The sequence below is a fragment of the Ichthyophthirius multifiliis genome (genome assembly GCF_000220395.1).
Source record: "Ichthyophthirius multifiliis unplaced genomic scaffold scaff_1120509251063, whole genome shotgun sequence".
NCBI classification, from domain to species: Eukaryota; Ciliophora; class Oligohymenophorea; order Hymenostomatida; genus Ichthyophthirius; species Ichthyophthirius multifiliis.
In genome coordinates, this window is record NW_004086239.1 from 19,626 (window position 1) to 34,919 (window position 15,294).

Here is a 15,294-nt window from a genome sequence, read left to right on the forward strand (position 1 = left end):
ATAATAAATTAAAACAAAAATCTATTAGATATATCTAATAAAATAAATCAAACAACATAATACTAATAAAAGAATTAAAATTAAGAAGTTGAATCTCTAAATTCTACCAAAATCTAATAAAGCAATGTAAAAATAAAAAAAAAATTATAAAAAATAATATAACAGATCCTTATAAAAAATATTATTTTTATTAAATAAATAGAGGCAAATTTATAATAATCAAAATTAGAAAACAATTGATTCTATTATTTAGTTAATTGAGGATCATATAAATTAAATAAAATTCAACTTTAAAGAAGAACGGTTAATTAAATTTTAAAAAAAAAAAAAAAAATATAGATAAAAAAAAAAATATATTTAAAATTTATAATTTTAAATAAATATTAATATTTTAAAAATTTTAGTTTTAAAATTGAATAAGAGCTTATTTCTAAATACTCAAGACAAAAAACTAAACTATTATTTTATATAAGTAAATAATGGATAAAAAAATACATGGAATACATGTAGAACTAAGATTAATATTTTTTTCCTGGACCTATAAACAATAATTGTATTCTAAAAAAAGATGGAACAATAAAAGACAATCTATAAATAGATATCGATTATATATATGTAAATTAATTTGTTTGGAAAATATTAAGTGAATTATACGAAGGAGGACCATAAATACTAGTTAGTCAAGAAACAATAGAATAAATTAATAGAATCGAAAATTATCCTTATTAGCAAAATAATCTTTTAAAAAAATTAATATTTGAGCCACTTGGTCTAAAAAATAATTAAAATTACTGCTATTTAAATGTATGTTTATAAACACTTCTTTCTATTGGAGAATTAAACTAATATTTTTATGATTAAAATTACAAAGAAAAAAAAATAAAGACAAAAAATGTAATATTAATTTAATTTTATAAAATTAACAAAAAATAAATAAATCAAAAATAGAAACTTAAATATTGTATTGCTTATTATAATCTTCTTTAAAAAATTAAGTTTAAAGGATAAGAAAAACAGTCTATAAACCTTAAAGAATTTCACAAATTTTCTTAAGATAATTTCAATCCTTATGAATAGCACGATGCTTAAGAATATTTAAGATACTTACTAAGTGAAATTTAAGATGAATTGAATAGCGTTTAGCCTATAAATTATCCATAAAAATTCAATAATTCAAACTAAGCTTATGAATATTATATTAAATATAATTCAAGTATTATAGATTAATTATTTTGCGGATAATTAATTTGTACTATTTAATGCTAAAGGTGTAATAATATATCTAGCTAATATGATCCATTTTTAGATTTAAGTTTACCAATTGAAGATTCTGCTAATTTAAATGATTGTATAGAAAAGTTTTTTTAAACAGAAAAAATTAATGGCGATTACTCGTGTTAAAAATGTAATTAAAAATATAAAGCTATAAAAAAATACTTCATTGGAAAATCACCGATATACTTAGTCATGCACTTAAAAAGATTCTAAATGTTTCCTAATAAAAAAAAATAAACAAAAAAATAAAATATAGCATTAATTTGGATATTACATAGTATTGATATAAAATAATAAAAAAACAAATATTAATATATTATATAAAAATATATATTTATATAAATATAATTATATATACATATTTATTTATACACATATATATATTTATATTTATTTATATATATTATCTATATTATATATATAATTAATAATTTTTTTTTTTATAGATTTTGTATTGATAATTAAGGTGAAACTATATATGAGTTAATTGGTGTTATCGTTCATTAAGGAAATTATGAATAAGGCCATTACATTTCTTTTAATAAAAGAAATAATTAGGTATATTTTATAAATGAATATTATAATATATATTTTTATTTAAATAGTGGTGGTTTTTTGATGATGAAAATTATTCCAAATCTAAAGAAAAGAATATTCTTGATTAATAAGCTTATTTATTGATCTATTAAAAAAATTACTGATTTAATTTAATAATGAAAATTAAATAAATAATAAATGTAAATATTAGAAATTTAATACATATATATATATTATATATATATTATTTATATATATATATTTATTATAATTATGATTAATTTTAAGTATATTTTTGAAAATAAAAAAGAAAAAATATTATTATATTTATATTGTAAATTTTATATATATTTTTATAATAGATAATAATTTTTTTAATATAATTAATTTATATATATCTTAAATTTATTATAACTGAAAAAATAATAAATAATCATAATTTTTTAATATATATTAAAACAAAAAATATTTTAAGAATATAAATTTAATGAAAGATATATAATATTATAAAAAAAAAACAATTTCATTTTAATACCATAAATTTTATATTTAATTTATATAAAATAGTTTAAATAAAAAGAATTACATTAATATAAATCGTTTTTAGATATAATTATAAAAAGATATATTTTTATTATTATATATAAAAATTTTATATATAATTAATAATTTAAAATTTTTATAAATAAAAACAATTAAATTATTCTTATATATAAATAAAAATATAGAATATAATCTTTAATATTTATTTTTTATTTTTTAAGTATTTTATTATTTTTTGAAAAAATAATCAAATAAAAAATACATAATCAGTTTTTTCCCATATATTATTAATTGTTTTTGTAAAAATAAATAAAAAGAAATTTATAAAATGTAATTTTTAAAAAATTTATAATTTTTTATTATTACAAATAATTAATTCTTAACGAAAAAAACGAAAATACAATCTAATAAAATTTAAAATACAAATAAAACTTATTTTATAATATATGATTTATTAGAAAATTATCTTAGAATAAATAATATATAAGATATGGTTTACTAGAAACTATATTTCAAAGTAATATTGAAAAAATTTTAAAACTAAAATAAGTATTTTATTAATAAAATATAATATTTAATAAATAAATATCTTAATTCAATTAAAATAATTTAATTAATATTAAATAAATGGGAAAAGATAATAATATATTATTATAAATAATTCTTTTTAAATAATTTTTTTAATTAATTTTATTATAATTTATTATTAATCTTTTATCAGTAATTTTTTTATTTACTTATTTTTCTATTTTCTTAAAATTATTAAATATTGAATAAAATTAAACCTTTTTAAATACCCTTTTAGCATATTTTTTTAAATTACTAAAAATTTAATATTTACATTAAAAATTAATACTTTTACATAAATTATAATATATAAGAAATTCTTTTTAAGAAAAAAGATGTATATAGCCTTAATATTTTTTTATTTTTTTTTAAACAAAACAAAAAAATAATATATAATAAATTATATATTAAGATATAATAAAAATCTATATCAATAATTAATTTTATTAATTATAAATTATTGAAATTATATATTTTATTTTATTGTTCTATTTTAATTGTCATCTTTACAAATATACTATTTATTATCTTTATTATTTAAACCTACATATTTTTATTTTTTTTATTAATTAATGCAATTTTTACAAATTTTGATATTAAAATTTATTTAATCTTAACTTTTAAATAATATATAGTTTCTTGTTTTATGATTTTTTTTATTTGTTTATCAGATTTAATAGATTTCATTATTATAAAATATAATAATAAAAATTATAAAAACAAAATAATAATAAAATGTAAGCTTCTACAAATAATAATAATTACAATTTAATAAATGACGAAATATTAATAGCCTACAAATAATTCGAAAATAATTTAAATTGCTCTTCTTCTAATTAATCTAAAAAGAATTCTTGTAAAAATTCTTACTAAATCGAGGACAATAATAATGATAGTAATTAAAATTTTGAAAATAATTTGAAATAAACTGGAAGATGGACTCAAGATGAACATAAAAAATTCATTGAAGGTATAAATATGTATGGAAAAAACTGGAAAGTAATTGAATAACATATTGGTACTAGAACAGGATCATAAATAAGATCCCATGCATAAAAATTTTTTATTAAAATTGAAAAAGAATTCTATAATAATGACTAAAAAATTTAATCATAAGACAATATAATCTAAATATTGAATAATAAATAAAAAGCTGAAAATAAAAATAAATAAATAAATATCATTTAGAATAAAATCTAAAATAAAAATAAATACAAACAAAAAATTAAATAATGCTAAAAAATAGATATATTAACCTAAAATTAATTTTAATAGAACAATATCGAATCGAAATTAGAAAACAAAGATAATCAAAATTATTCTAGTCATAATATAGAAAAAAAAAAAATTGAAGATGAATAGAAAAGTATTTATAAATATATATATATATATGTATATATATATATATATATATATATATATATATATATATATATATATATATTTAAACTTTTCTTATCTTATATTAAATTAAAAGTTCATGTAGATTAAATCATAGATAAATACGTAAACTAAATTTATAATAATACTACTCTGGAAAACTCTTTCTTTATATCTCGTTATTTGTAAAACTAAATAAAATATTTATAATATAGTTATTATTTTGAAAATAATATTAGACCTATTATATAAGAAGCAACTCTATATAATTTCGCATTATAATAAGCTAATAATTAACTTGAAATATAAAACAGTACAAATTATATACCTGAAATATATGTACCGAAATAATGTAATTCAAGAAAAAGACTTGGAAGTTTTTAATTACATGATAAAAATAATGAAGAATAAAACCTTAAGTATCAAAATTTTAGAAAAGTATCTGCCGATGAAACAGATTTAAAAAAAAAGTAAAAGTGAATTGTGATTTGGAAACTTAAAAAAAAATTATAAATGATAAGTAATTCAAGAATTATTAATAATAATAATGATTATTATTTTAAGATATTTTCCAATTTTAATTAAAAATAATTAAAATTAAATAATTTTCGGTAAAATAAAAAACTTGATTTGATTAAGCTTTTATTATAACTATATTAATAAATATATAGGATAAATATACTATTGTATATATATATAAATATAATAGTGTATATAAATAACTATATTTCCTATTATATATATAAATAAATATATATATATATATATATATAATGTTTGTATTAAATAATTTTTTACTGTATATTTAAAATAACGTTATATATATATATTTTTTTAAAATTTAAATCTTTTTATATTAATAATACAATTATATTTTTAAATTTAAATAAAAAATTAATATTAAAAAAAATAAACATATATTTTGTTTATTTTATAAAAAATTGATTCTAATTAATTTTACAATATTTCAAAAAACATCACATTATTTATTTTGTTTTTATATTTATTAATTTTATATATAATTTATTATTTATTCTTTTTTATTTTATTTAATATTCATTATATTTTAATTTTAATTAATTTTATCATTTTGAATTTATTACGAATTATCATCTTATTTTTATTATTATTATAATTATTATTAATATTATTATTATTATAATTATTATTATTATTATTATTATTTTTATTACTATTGCATTATTAATTATTATTTAAAAAGTAATTACTAATTATAAAAATTATCATCTTATTCGTCATTTTTATCCTCTCCATAATCTTTTGAAGAATTCGAATTTTCTTCTGTATCTTAAGCAAAATATTCTTCATTCTATTAAATTTCGAAATTTATAGGTGTTTTAGGAATTATTATATTTTTGTTTTAAAGAGGAATTAATATCCAATCGTACACATAATCAAATTAAATACCTTCCTTATTCATTCTTTCATAAAATATTTTTTTTAAAAAAGAATAATCTGGTTTTTCTTCAAACTTTAAATTTCTACAATGCTTTATAAAAGTACTAAATTCAATAGGAATTCCTTTACATAAATTTTCAGCTGATATATTCATTTTTAACTCTTTTATTTAATTGTATTTTTCTTCTCTATTCTATAAAGAAATACCTTACCAAGGTAGACTTCCTTTTAAAAAATAGATTAAAATATAACCAATACTCTCTATATCATCTCTTCTTGATAATTCATATCCTCTATGGGCATTAATACTAACATATCTAGCAGTTCCTTTGTTTAAAAAAATAAATACTTTTTTAATATAATATTATAAAATAAACCTATTAAAGGTTTTCTCTCTCTAAATTATATATGTTCATGAGTCCTTTAGTCTTTATATCTTTTAGAAAGACTAAAATCTATAGTATATAAGGTCGATAATTTTTTAGAAACTCCAAAAATGAAGTTTTCAGGTTTAATATCTCTATGTATATATGCTTTATAATGAACATATTCTATATTAGAAATTAATTAAACTGCGAGCATTAAAACTGTTTTTAGAGAAAATTTTCGATTACATAAATTAAATAATTGTTCTAAATTTTATCCTAATTATTCCATTACTAAAAAATTGAAATCTCCTTCTTAGCCACACCAATGCATATTTGGAATTCCAATTCCTCCTTATAAATTTTATATTATTTTTCCCTCATATAATAGCTTTTTTTTTTTTTTTTTTGGTGGAAACAAAAAAATATTATTTAATTTTTATTTACTTATGGATATTTAGATTTTATTTCTTCCATTTTTACTACTACATCGTTATTTGTTTAGACGTTTTTCGCTAAATAAATAGAACTAAACATGCTTATATTGATTCTTTTTGTAAGTTTGTATCTTCCACAAACCCTTATTTCCACTACACTCATCTTTGTTTTATTATTATGTAATAAATATTTATATTTTTATGTATTAATACAAAACAAAAAAATTATAAATAAATAATATATGAATAATATTTCAAAAAATAATTTTAATTGATATTTTTAATTATGTATATATTTTATATTTTGAAGAAAAAAATAAAAATTAAGAAATAAAAATATTTATATTATTTAAAATAAAAAATATTCCATAAAAAAAAGGAAAATATCAAGTAAAAATGATTAAATTACATAATTAAGTTAGTATATCTTTATTTAAAAAATTGCCAATATTTAACTTTTCAAGAATAATAAGTCATTTAAGAGGAGGTAATAAATAAATCATTGAATATATTATAAATATAAAAATCAAATAATTAAGAGAAAAAATATATATAATATAATAACAATAAGAATACAATAATAATTAGATTGAAATTATAATATAAATATTAAAAAAATAAAAAAATGAATACATTTACTTATAAATAAATAAAATAAAAAAAAAGAATGCAATATATACCGATAATACAAAAGATGTAAATTTAAGAGGAACTTTCTTAAAAGGAAAATACAATGACTTACCAAATTTAATATTTTTTACTGAAGCATGTGATTTAACTCAAAATTGGATTCCTTTTTTCACTAACCCTAACCATTAAGTAAAATATAATTTTTTTATTATTTCTCAAAAATAACAACAACAACAACAAAAGATATTAGATTACAGAAATGTATGGCTATTAAATCCTAGAAATTTTGGAAACTCAGATAGACATCCTTCCTTTGATTTATCTGAATAAGCAGATGATGTAATGAGATTTATGTATTCATAAAAAATATCTACTGCAACACTTGCAGGACATGGTATTGGAGCTAAAATTGCTCTTGCAACAGGTTGCTATCATTCCGAAAGAGTAACTGGTAATACTAATCTTATAAAAAAGTGAATTAATTAAATTTATTAAATATAAAAGGTGTTTTTTGTATTGATAGTTCTCCTATGGATTAAAGATATCATGAGTCTTTTAAAGAATTTAAAGGATATATTAACGAATTAACTTAAATTGACTTTAATACTTGGCAATAAAAAGATATTTTATTATTTTTAAAAGATAAAATAAAAGATCCTAAATGGAGAAGTATTTTTTCATCAAATATAGTTTAAAATGCTAAAGGACAAAATTAATTTGGTTTCGAATTATAATATCTTAACCATAATTTACAAAGAAATAAAGTAAACTAACTTATTATTAAAATATAAACCTCTATAAATATTATTTTTCTTATCTAAGGCTGATTCTTTAGGACATTGGGTAGAAAAGCATGGTATGTTTACAGGAAGAGTTAATTTTATCTTCCCCGAATATTCAAGATGGGTCCATCTTGCAACAAATACACTTCCTATGTATAAAGTTTGTGCAAGGTAAAAATATAGTTTTTTTTAAAAAAAGCTATTATTATTGTTAATTCTTATTTAATTTTATTAAAAATAAATAGAGTTAAAGGTTTTGGAAAAGATATATTCTATATATAAGGAGATGAAAATCCTTTAAGTATTTTTTTTTTAAAAAAAAAAAAATAAACAAATTAATAATTTAGATCATTGGATTTATGAATTTGAGGATTCTTAATAAAGTGTTGCTCATAGATTTTTGAAGTATATAATAAAAGCTATTTTTATTTAATTTTAAATTAAAGATTTATAACAGCTTATGATGGTGTACATAATCTTTTATAAGACAGGTCTGAAGTAGGTAATATTTTTATTTTTTGTTGTTGTTTTTTTAGTAAAAGAATATTTAAAATAAAAGGTAAATATTGTATTCCTGATAGAAAACATTCCAGAACTCATATTAGTTAAGCTAGTCATGTTTATGGAGATTATACACCTGCTCATTTACATCATAATTGGAGATTTAACAATATTTATGAGGAACATGATAAAATGGACTAATAATTAAAGAAATGAAACAAAAAAATAAAGTTTTATTAAAAAAAAATATATCTAAAATTAAGATGCCTTTAAATTTTATTAAATATTCAAATAAAATATAAAAATAAAAAAAAAAAAAAAAATTATTTATAATATATTTTTTTATTCTTTTTATTTATTTTTCTAATTTAGAAAAAAAAAAAACAAAAAACAAAAAACAAAAAAAAACAAAATAATTTAATTGTCAATAAAAATAATAATAATAATGGATAAATTTGGTTAGAATTTCATAACAGCTGATGGTCCTAGAGATAATTAAACATTAAAAGAGGCAAAATTAGTAGGTTTATTATTTGGAGCAGAATATTGTGATCCATTTAATCGTTTTACTCCAAAATTAACCGAATTTTATAATTAAGTAAATGAAAATGAAAGACAATTTGAAATAATATATTTTGCATTTGATTAAAAAAAATCAATATTTTAATCTTATTTCTAAGATATGCCTTGGCTTGCATATGAATTTAAAGATATTAATAAAATAAAAATGTATTTAGAATATAAAGAGCATATCTAAGGAATACCTTGCTTACTTATTATAAATCCTGCAGATGGTTCTATTTTAAACAAAAACGGTAGAGGAAATATAGAAAAAGTAGGTTATGAAGCATTTGAAAATTGGTTACATTAATTATCTTATAAAATAGAAAAAAAAAAAAAAATTAGAAAAAAAAAAATATATTATATAAACAAATATATAACTTTTTTTCTTTATATATATAAAATCAAATCACATTATATTTTAATTAAATAAACTTATTTTTTCAGTATTTTCGATTTCAATTTATATAGGATATTATATTTTTTTCTATTTTGCAGATTAAATATATAATTTAATAAAATGATCATATTCTAAATCAGTAAAATTATCTAAATCCAAAAATTAGGCAACGTCTAATTTAGAACCTATTACTTTTATCATTTTTTCTACTTCATTTAAATAATGATCTTTTAAACTTTTTAATTCCCATAAATAAGTATTTTTTCCTTTAGAGAGGTCCAAATTCTATTCTTTTGATTAAAATTCATCTTTTATTTTTTCTTTTAATTGACTTGTGTCAATCATAGTTACTAAATTAGGATTTCTAGTGTTTTTTTTTTTTTTTTAAATTCAGAAATAAAATAATAAAGATATTTTTTACTTTTTAAGAATGTTTATAGTTAAAGAAATAGACCATAATATTATATTAGGAGGATGTGTTAAACTTAAATGTAAGATTTTCCGTAAAAAACAAGATAGAATTTTGTTAGAAAGCTTAGATGTTTTCAAAGACACTTCCAATAATTTAAGAAATTTAGGAGTATCTTAACATAAAAATATAGTGAATTATCCTATTTATAAGTTCAATAAGGAATATAACTTATTATAGTAATTAGGATATTCTAAATGATGTTTTCCAATCAAAACAAATAATTAGGTTAAGACTATAATTAAAGTATCAAAATCTTAACTATTATCATATATATCCTTTATTAAGTAAATATACAAATATATTAATATTAGTTATATATAATATATATATATATATTATTATTTATGTTTATTATTACAGTCAAAAGTTAGCTAAAAGTAAAGGATTTTCCATTTTTAAGAAATAGAATTTATTTAAATTTTAAATAATATTAAGTAAAGCTTTTGGATATTTTTTCATTTTCATTATAAGTGTAAATGTAAGTTCACTAAAGTTTTATTTCCATTCTATTATATATTATTACTTGTCTATTTCTTACTCATTTTTTTCATTTATATTTCTTTTTTTAAGTAAAAGTTTACTTTCTGTATCATGTATTTATAAAAAAATTTAAGTAAACTATAGCCCTTCTGTAGCAGGTAAATATTAAATAAAGTTGGCTATATTTTCTAAGTTTTTCTAATCTCCCTTTTCTAAACAAATACGAGTTAACACTTTCAAAAGACTAATTGAAAAATCCGGAAAATTTTCTATATATTCAATTAAAGCATGTAAAATATCATCTAATTTATCAAATTCATCTAAGATTTTAATAATAAAAGTAAAAAACATATTTTGTTCAAAAAAGTTTAATTTTTAATAATTATATAAGCTCTCAAAGTGATATCTTATTAATTCTATATAAACTCTAAAACTAACTTCCTTTAATTTTATAAAATATGTATATATATATTTAATAAATTTTAGTTTTTCTTAATTTAAATACTTTTATTTTTTCTTATTCGGTTGTTGAAAATATATTTAATTTTAAAATTTCTGTAAATGCCAAGAATTTTTTTAAAGAAATTCTTAATAAATTTTAAATTATTCATTTATTATATGAACTTCAATTGTTTTTAAATCTTTAAATTATATTATTTTCTTTCCAAAAATTAAAAGCTTAAATACTTTTCTTAAATTTTTAATTGACTCTTCTTTTATATTCTCATCATCAGACTATTTTTATAAATATAGATTATATAAAGCATTAATATATTTTTTACTAAACAATTTTTAAGTAATAAATTGATTTGATTGAAATCATTTTTTTAAGAAATTTATTTATAAATATTATTTATATCACTCATTTATTATACAAATATAAAAATAAACTAAATTAATTTTATATTTAATATAAATTTATTTTATTATATAAGGGAAAAAAAAAAAAAAAAATTAAAAACAAATATATTTTTTTCAATAAAAATAAAATATTAATTAAAATTTTATCCGTTTTCTTAAACTAACCCTTAAATCTATTAATATTTTTTTATTATCTTATTTATAATCTGTATTATAAAGACTCAACAATTGCCTAATTAAATTAGCGAGTAATTCTTGAATTATTTTATTTTTTTGTACTATTATTCTTTTTATTTGTTAATTTTTTTTATCTTTTTTTGGTGATTATTTCCTCTTTTTATTATTATTTCCTCTTTTTATTATTATTTAAATTAATTGTTCGTATTTTTATATTATTAATTTCTATTTAGTTAATAAAATATATATCTAAAATATAATAAATATTTATATTCGTTTTTATAATTATTTTTTTGATTTATATTATGACTATTATTAACTAATTTTTTTATGTATTTTTAGAAGTGTTTTTTTACTTATCATTTTAATTAAAATTTTTTCAAATCTTGTAAATTAAATATTTCTTTCATCTATTGCAAATAATAAACTTATTAAATAAATAAATTCTATCAAAAAATATAAAAATCATATATTTTTCATTATTTCTTTAAATTTAGTATCACTACAGATTAAACAATAATTTACTTCATTTTTAATTCATAATTTACATCTATAAAATTTAAATGATGTCATTATTTTAGTTAATATTATTCAAAATATAACTTAAAAAGATTTTTTTTATAGTTTATAATTATATTATATATAAAAATTCATTTTTTGTTAAACTACAAAAGTTGAATCTTATAGTTTTAAAGCTTTTTATTTAAAATAAAAAGATGATTTTTTTCTTTTTAATAAAATTATTTAAATTATTAACTATTTGAATTTAATTTTAAGAAAAATAAATTATTTGCTAAAATATAAAAGACTAATTGAAGAATAGAGATTATTTATTTAAAAAAACATTATTATAAAAATAATATTTTCAAATTAATTCTTGAGAGTTAGAATTAAAATTTTATTTTTGTAATTATATTAAAATATCATACATTAGAAATAAAATAAAATAAATAAAAAAAATAACATATTATTATTATTAATTATGTTAAAATAAATAAAAACATTAATGCATGAAATATTTCTAATTTAATAAAAAAATATATATAATATTTATATTTAATATATTTCTAAAAATTAAAAATGATAAAAAATAATATTTTATTTATAAAAAAGATATTATATTTATAATTTTAAATAATTTAGAAAAAAATATAAATATTTATATATTTATATATTTATATATTATATATTAAAATAATAATTTAATTATAATTAAAATAAAATATATAAATAATAGATTTTTAAATTAATGATACAATATATCTTATCCTTTTTAGGATTTGCTTTAGTTTTAAATCAATTTCGAAAACTTTATTTTCGCTTATTACCTTTTTTTACAACCCCAACTGATATTTAAAAACTATACGGAAATGAAAAAAAGGATGCTTGGGCACTTATAACAGGTTCAAGCGAAGGAATAGGAAAAGAATGGGCTATATAATTAAGTTAAAAAGGTTTTAACATAATCTTAATTTCTCGCTCTTATGATAAATTAGAAAGCGTAAGTAAATGCCTAAATCCTTTAGTTAAATTTAAAATAATTACACAAGACTTTACTAAATCAAACGAAGACAATTTTTTCGAAAATCTTCTAAAATAATTATCAGACTTTGAGATTTCTATAATTGTAAACAATGTAGGAGTAATAGATATATAAGAATATACAGATATTCCTGAAAATTTAATAAGAAGCCATATAACAGTAATAAAATAAAAAAAATATGATATAATTAAAAAAAAAAGGTAAATATGATAACACCTGCACTTTTAACAAGACATTTATATATGAAAATGAATTAAGATGCATAAAAAAATAACAGAAAAGCCTAAATAATATCTATGAGTTCATACGCTTAGGAATATCCAAATCCTTATTATAATATATATTCTTCTTCCAAAGCATTTATACAATATCTTTTTACAAGTTTAAAACATTCTAAACATAATAATCATGTATAATTTACTACCTTTAGACCTTTTTATATAAAAACTGCAATGGTAAATTACAAAAGTCTTCCTTTTACAATTACACCATAATTTTTCATAAAAAGTTGCATTAATGTTTTAGGTAAAACTTCTGATTCAAACGGAACTCTTATTCATGAAATTTTCTCTTATATCTCTTCTCTTTTGCCAGATTTTATTAAAGATATTATATTTCCACTTGTTTCTAAATAAGCTATGTATTAATTAGAATTTAAAAAGAGATGATTTTTATTAAGATTTTATTTAATATTCTTTATAATATTTTTATCTTTTTTTTATAGGTTTTTAATCTACTTTTTTTATTTTTTGTTTTATTTTAATATTATTAAATAAATAAAAAAAACTTAAATATAAACTTTTATATATATAGCTTTTTTTGTTTTGTTTTTTTTTAAGGACTAATTTTCTTTAGTCCTACATTAAATATTTTAATATATAAATTTTTATTTAATTTTAATTGAAAAACAAAAAAATTATTAAAGTTTAATCTTTTAAAAGTAAAAAAAATAAAAACTATGTATTTATTTAATATAAAAAGAATTTTTTAATCATATATAACTATTAAAATAAATCAGAATAAAATATTTATTTGTATTTATCATATATAATTACTAATATATTAAAATTAAAATAAAAAATATTATAATATTATACTTATATTTAATAATATAACATATAATAAAAAAGTAAGATTTATTATAAATATATCAATTTTATTAAATATATATATATATATATATATATATATATATATATATATATGATTATTTTAAATTTCATGAAAAATCATTTTTTAAAAACATTATACTTAATAATATATAAAAATTTAATAGTATTTTTATTTTTTTATATTAAATAATAATTCATATTCTTTTTTTTTATATAAATTATTGGCTTTATAATTTAATTAAAACAACATAAACATAAATTTGATTAGAAAACTATTCATATTAATTAGATTAGAAAAACATACATATAAATAAATTGACAGATAAAAAATATTTTTTTAATTAAACAATATTCTATAATACCATAAAAATTACTAAAAATCATATAGAAAAAAAAATTAATAATAATAAAAAATTTATATCTAAATAAAAAGAACAATGTAATAAAATAAATATGCTATTATTTTCTTGATATTATTTCTTTATACTTTTACAACAATAATATTATTAATTAAAGCATCGTTGGTCTAGTGGCAGGATTATTGCCTTCCAAGCAATCGGCTCGGGTTCAATTCCCGGACGATGCATTTTTTTTTTTAGTTTAATAAAAATTCATAAAATAACAACATAAACAACATATAAATATAATATAATCAAAATAATTTTTTATGTTCAATATTTATAAACCATATATAATTTTTTTATTATTTTTATAAATTAATTTAAAAATTAATCCCTAATTTATTCATTTTCTAAAAAACTTATTCAGTAAGTATTCAATAAGCAAACTATCTTAATTTCATTATTAGATAAATATAATCATAATAATTTCAGATTATTACTCGGACAAATATTATTAATATCTAATCTGAAACTTAAGAATTTATTATTCGAAATCTAATTTAAATAAACGATGGCTTAATTTCTTTATAAATATCTAACATTTTCTAAAAAAAATGCTTTAATCGCCATTATTATAATAAAAATTTAAATTAAATTTAATATTATTAATTGAAAAATATAATAATCAAATATTTTACTGATTACTGGGCGGTATTCATTCTAAAGTTTTAATAAATTAAGAATTAAAACTAAAATCATTTATTAATATTATTTTTAAAAAATCATTTAAATAAATAATATAAAAGGCCGTTTAATTTTTTCTCATCTTTTTGTTTCTTATTTGATTCAATATTTAATATATATATATATATATATATATATATATATATGAATAAATAATACTTATTATC

General features: G+C 15.7%; 5 protein-coding genes and 1 non-coding gene across 6 annotated transcripts, besides 27 other annotated features; 5 read left to right on the forward strand and 1 right to left on the reverse strand. All coding sequences in view use genetic code 6, as the record gives it.

The window, feature by feature from the left end:
- Positions 1-1,956, forward strand: IMG5_136660 (ubiquitin carboxyl-terminal hydrolase family protein, putative; the record flags this gene model as incomplete). The annotated part of the gene is made up of 4 exons (XM_004031807.1): positions 1-126; positions 203-303; positions 405-1,552; positions 1,742-1,956. The coding sequence occupies exons 3-4, from the start codon at positions 496-498 to the stop codon at positions 1,954-1,956; spliced, it is 1,272 nt and encodes a 423-aa protein (XP_004031855.1). The 5' UTR covers positions 1-126; positions 203-303; positions 405-495.
- Positions 1,581-1,698: a microsatellite.
- Positions 1,586-1,674: a microsatellite.
- Positions 1,587-1,698: a microsatellite.
- Positions 1,602-1,698: a microsatellite.
- Positions 1,957-2,034: 78 nt separating the features above from the next.
- Positions 2,035-2,074: a microsatellite.
- Positions 2,035-2,082: a microsatellite.
- A 374-nt stretch (positions 2,083-2,456) lies between these two features.
- Positions 2,457-2,509: a microsatellite.
- A 375-nt stretch (positions 2,510-2,884) lies between these two features.
- Positions 2,885-2,941: a microsatellite.
- Positions 2,913-2,950: a microsatellite.
- Positions 2,951-3,009: 59 nt separating this feature from the next.
- Positions 3,010-3,047: a microsatellite.
- Positions 3,027-3,087: a microsatellite.
- An 87-nt stretch (positions 3,088-3,174) lies between these two features.
- Positions 3,175-3,222: a microsatellite.
- Positions 3,223-3,622: 400 nt separating this feature from the next.
- Positions 3,623-4,794, forward strand: IMG5_136670 (myb-like DNA-binding shaqkyf class family protein, putative). Its single transcript, XM_004031808.1, has 3 exons — positions 3,623-4,288; positions 4,400-4,487; positions 4,542-4,794. The coding sequence occupies exons 1-3, from the start codon at positions 3,658-3,660 to the stop codon at positions 4,780-4,782; spliced, it is 960 nt and encodes a 319-aa protein (XP_004031856.1). The 5' UTR covers positions 3,623-3,657; the 3' UTR covers positions 4,783-4,794.
- Positions 4,294-4,366: a microsatellite.
- A 154-nt stretch (positions 4,795-4,948) lies between the features above and the next one.
- Positions 4,949-5,071: a microsatellite.
- Positions 4,975-5,076: a microsatellite.
- Positions 4,990-5,075: a microsatellite.
- A 193-nt stretch (positions 5,077-5,269) lies between the features above and the next one.
- IMG5_136680 (protein kinase domain protein) lies at positions 5,270-6,686 on the reverse strand (the record flags this gene model as incomplete). The annotated part of the gene is made up of 3 exons (XM_004031809.1): positions 5,270-6,048; positions 6,099-6,477; positions 6,534-6,686. The coding sequence occupies 3 exons, from the start codon at positions 6,684-6,686 to the stop codon at positions 5,270-5,272; spliced, it is 1,311 nt and encodes a 436-aa protein (XP_004031857.1).
- Positions 5,302-5,388: a microsatellite.
- Positions 5,417-5,517: a microsatellite.
- A 233-nt stretch (positions 6,687-6,919) lies between the features above and the next one.
- Positions 6,920-8,652, forward strand: IMG5_206927 (hypothetical protein; the record flags this gene model as incomplete). The annotated part of the gene is made up of 9 exons (XM_004031810.1): positions 6,920-7,010; positions 7,190-7,342; positions 7,397-7,604; positions 7,658-7,917; positions 7,976-8,106; positions 8,181-8,236; positions 8,283-8,340; positions 8,382-8,437; positions 8,495-8,652. Exons 3-9 carry the CDS (start codon positions 7,496-7,498, stop codon positions 8,650-8,652), a joined length of 828 nt encoding a protein of 275 aa, XP_004031858.1. The 5' UTR covers positions 6,920-7,010; positions 7,190-7,342; positions 7,397-7,495.
- Positions 8,653-8,808: 156 nt separating this feature from the next.
- Positions 8,809-8,841: a microsatellite.
- Positions 8,811-8,849: a microsatellite.
- A 467-nt stretch (positions 8,850-9,316) lies between these two features.
- Positions 9,317-9,353: a microsatellite.
- A 2,180-nt stretch (positions 9,354-11,533) lies between these two features.
- Positions 11,534-11,578: a microsatellite.
- Positions 11,579-12,470: 892 nt separating this feature from the next.
- Positions 12,471-12,515: a microsatellite.
- Positions 12,516-12,542: 27 nt separating this feature from the next.
- Positions 12,543-12,578: a microsatellite.
- Positions 12,579-12,636: 58 nt separating this feature from the next.
- Positions 12,637-13,598, forward strand: IMG5_136690 (short chain dehydrogenase reductase family protein, putative; the record flags this gene model as incomplete). Its single annotated transcript, XM_004031811.1, has 2 exons — positions 12,637-13,130; positions 13,208-13,598. The coding sequence occupies 2 exons, from the start codon at positions 12,637-12,639 to the stop codon at positions 13,596-13,598; spliced, it is 885 nt and encodes a 294-aa protein (XP_004031859.1).
- A 495-nt stretch (positions 13,599-14,093) lies between these two features.
- Positions 14,094-14,135: a microsatellite.
- Positions 14,136-14,299: 164 nt separating this feature from the next.
- Positions 14,300-14,350: a microsatellite.
- A 207-nt stretch (positions 14,351-14,557) lies between these two features.
- IMG5_136700 lies at positions 14,558-14,628 on the forward strand. The gene has a single exon. It is a non-coding gene; the product is annotated as a tRNA-Gly (tRNA).
- Positions 14,629-15,239: 611 nt separating this feature from the next.
- Positions 15,240-15,273: a microsatellite.
- Positions 15,274-15,294: the final 21 nt, after the last annotated feature.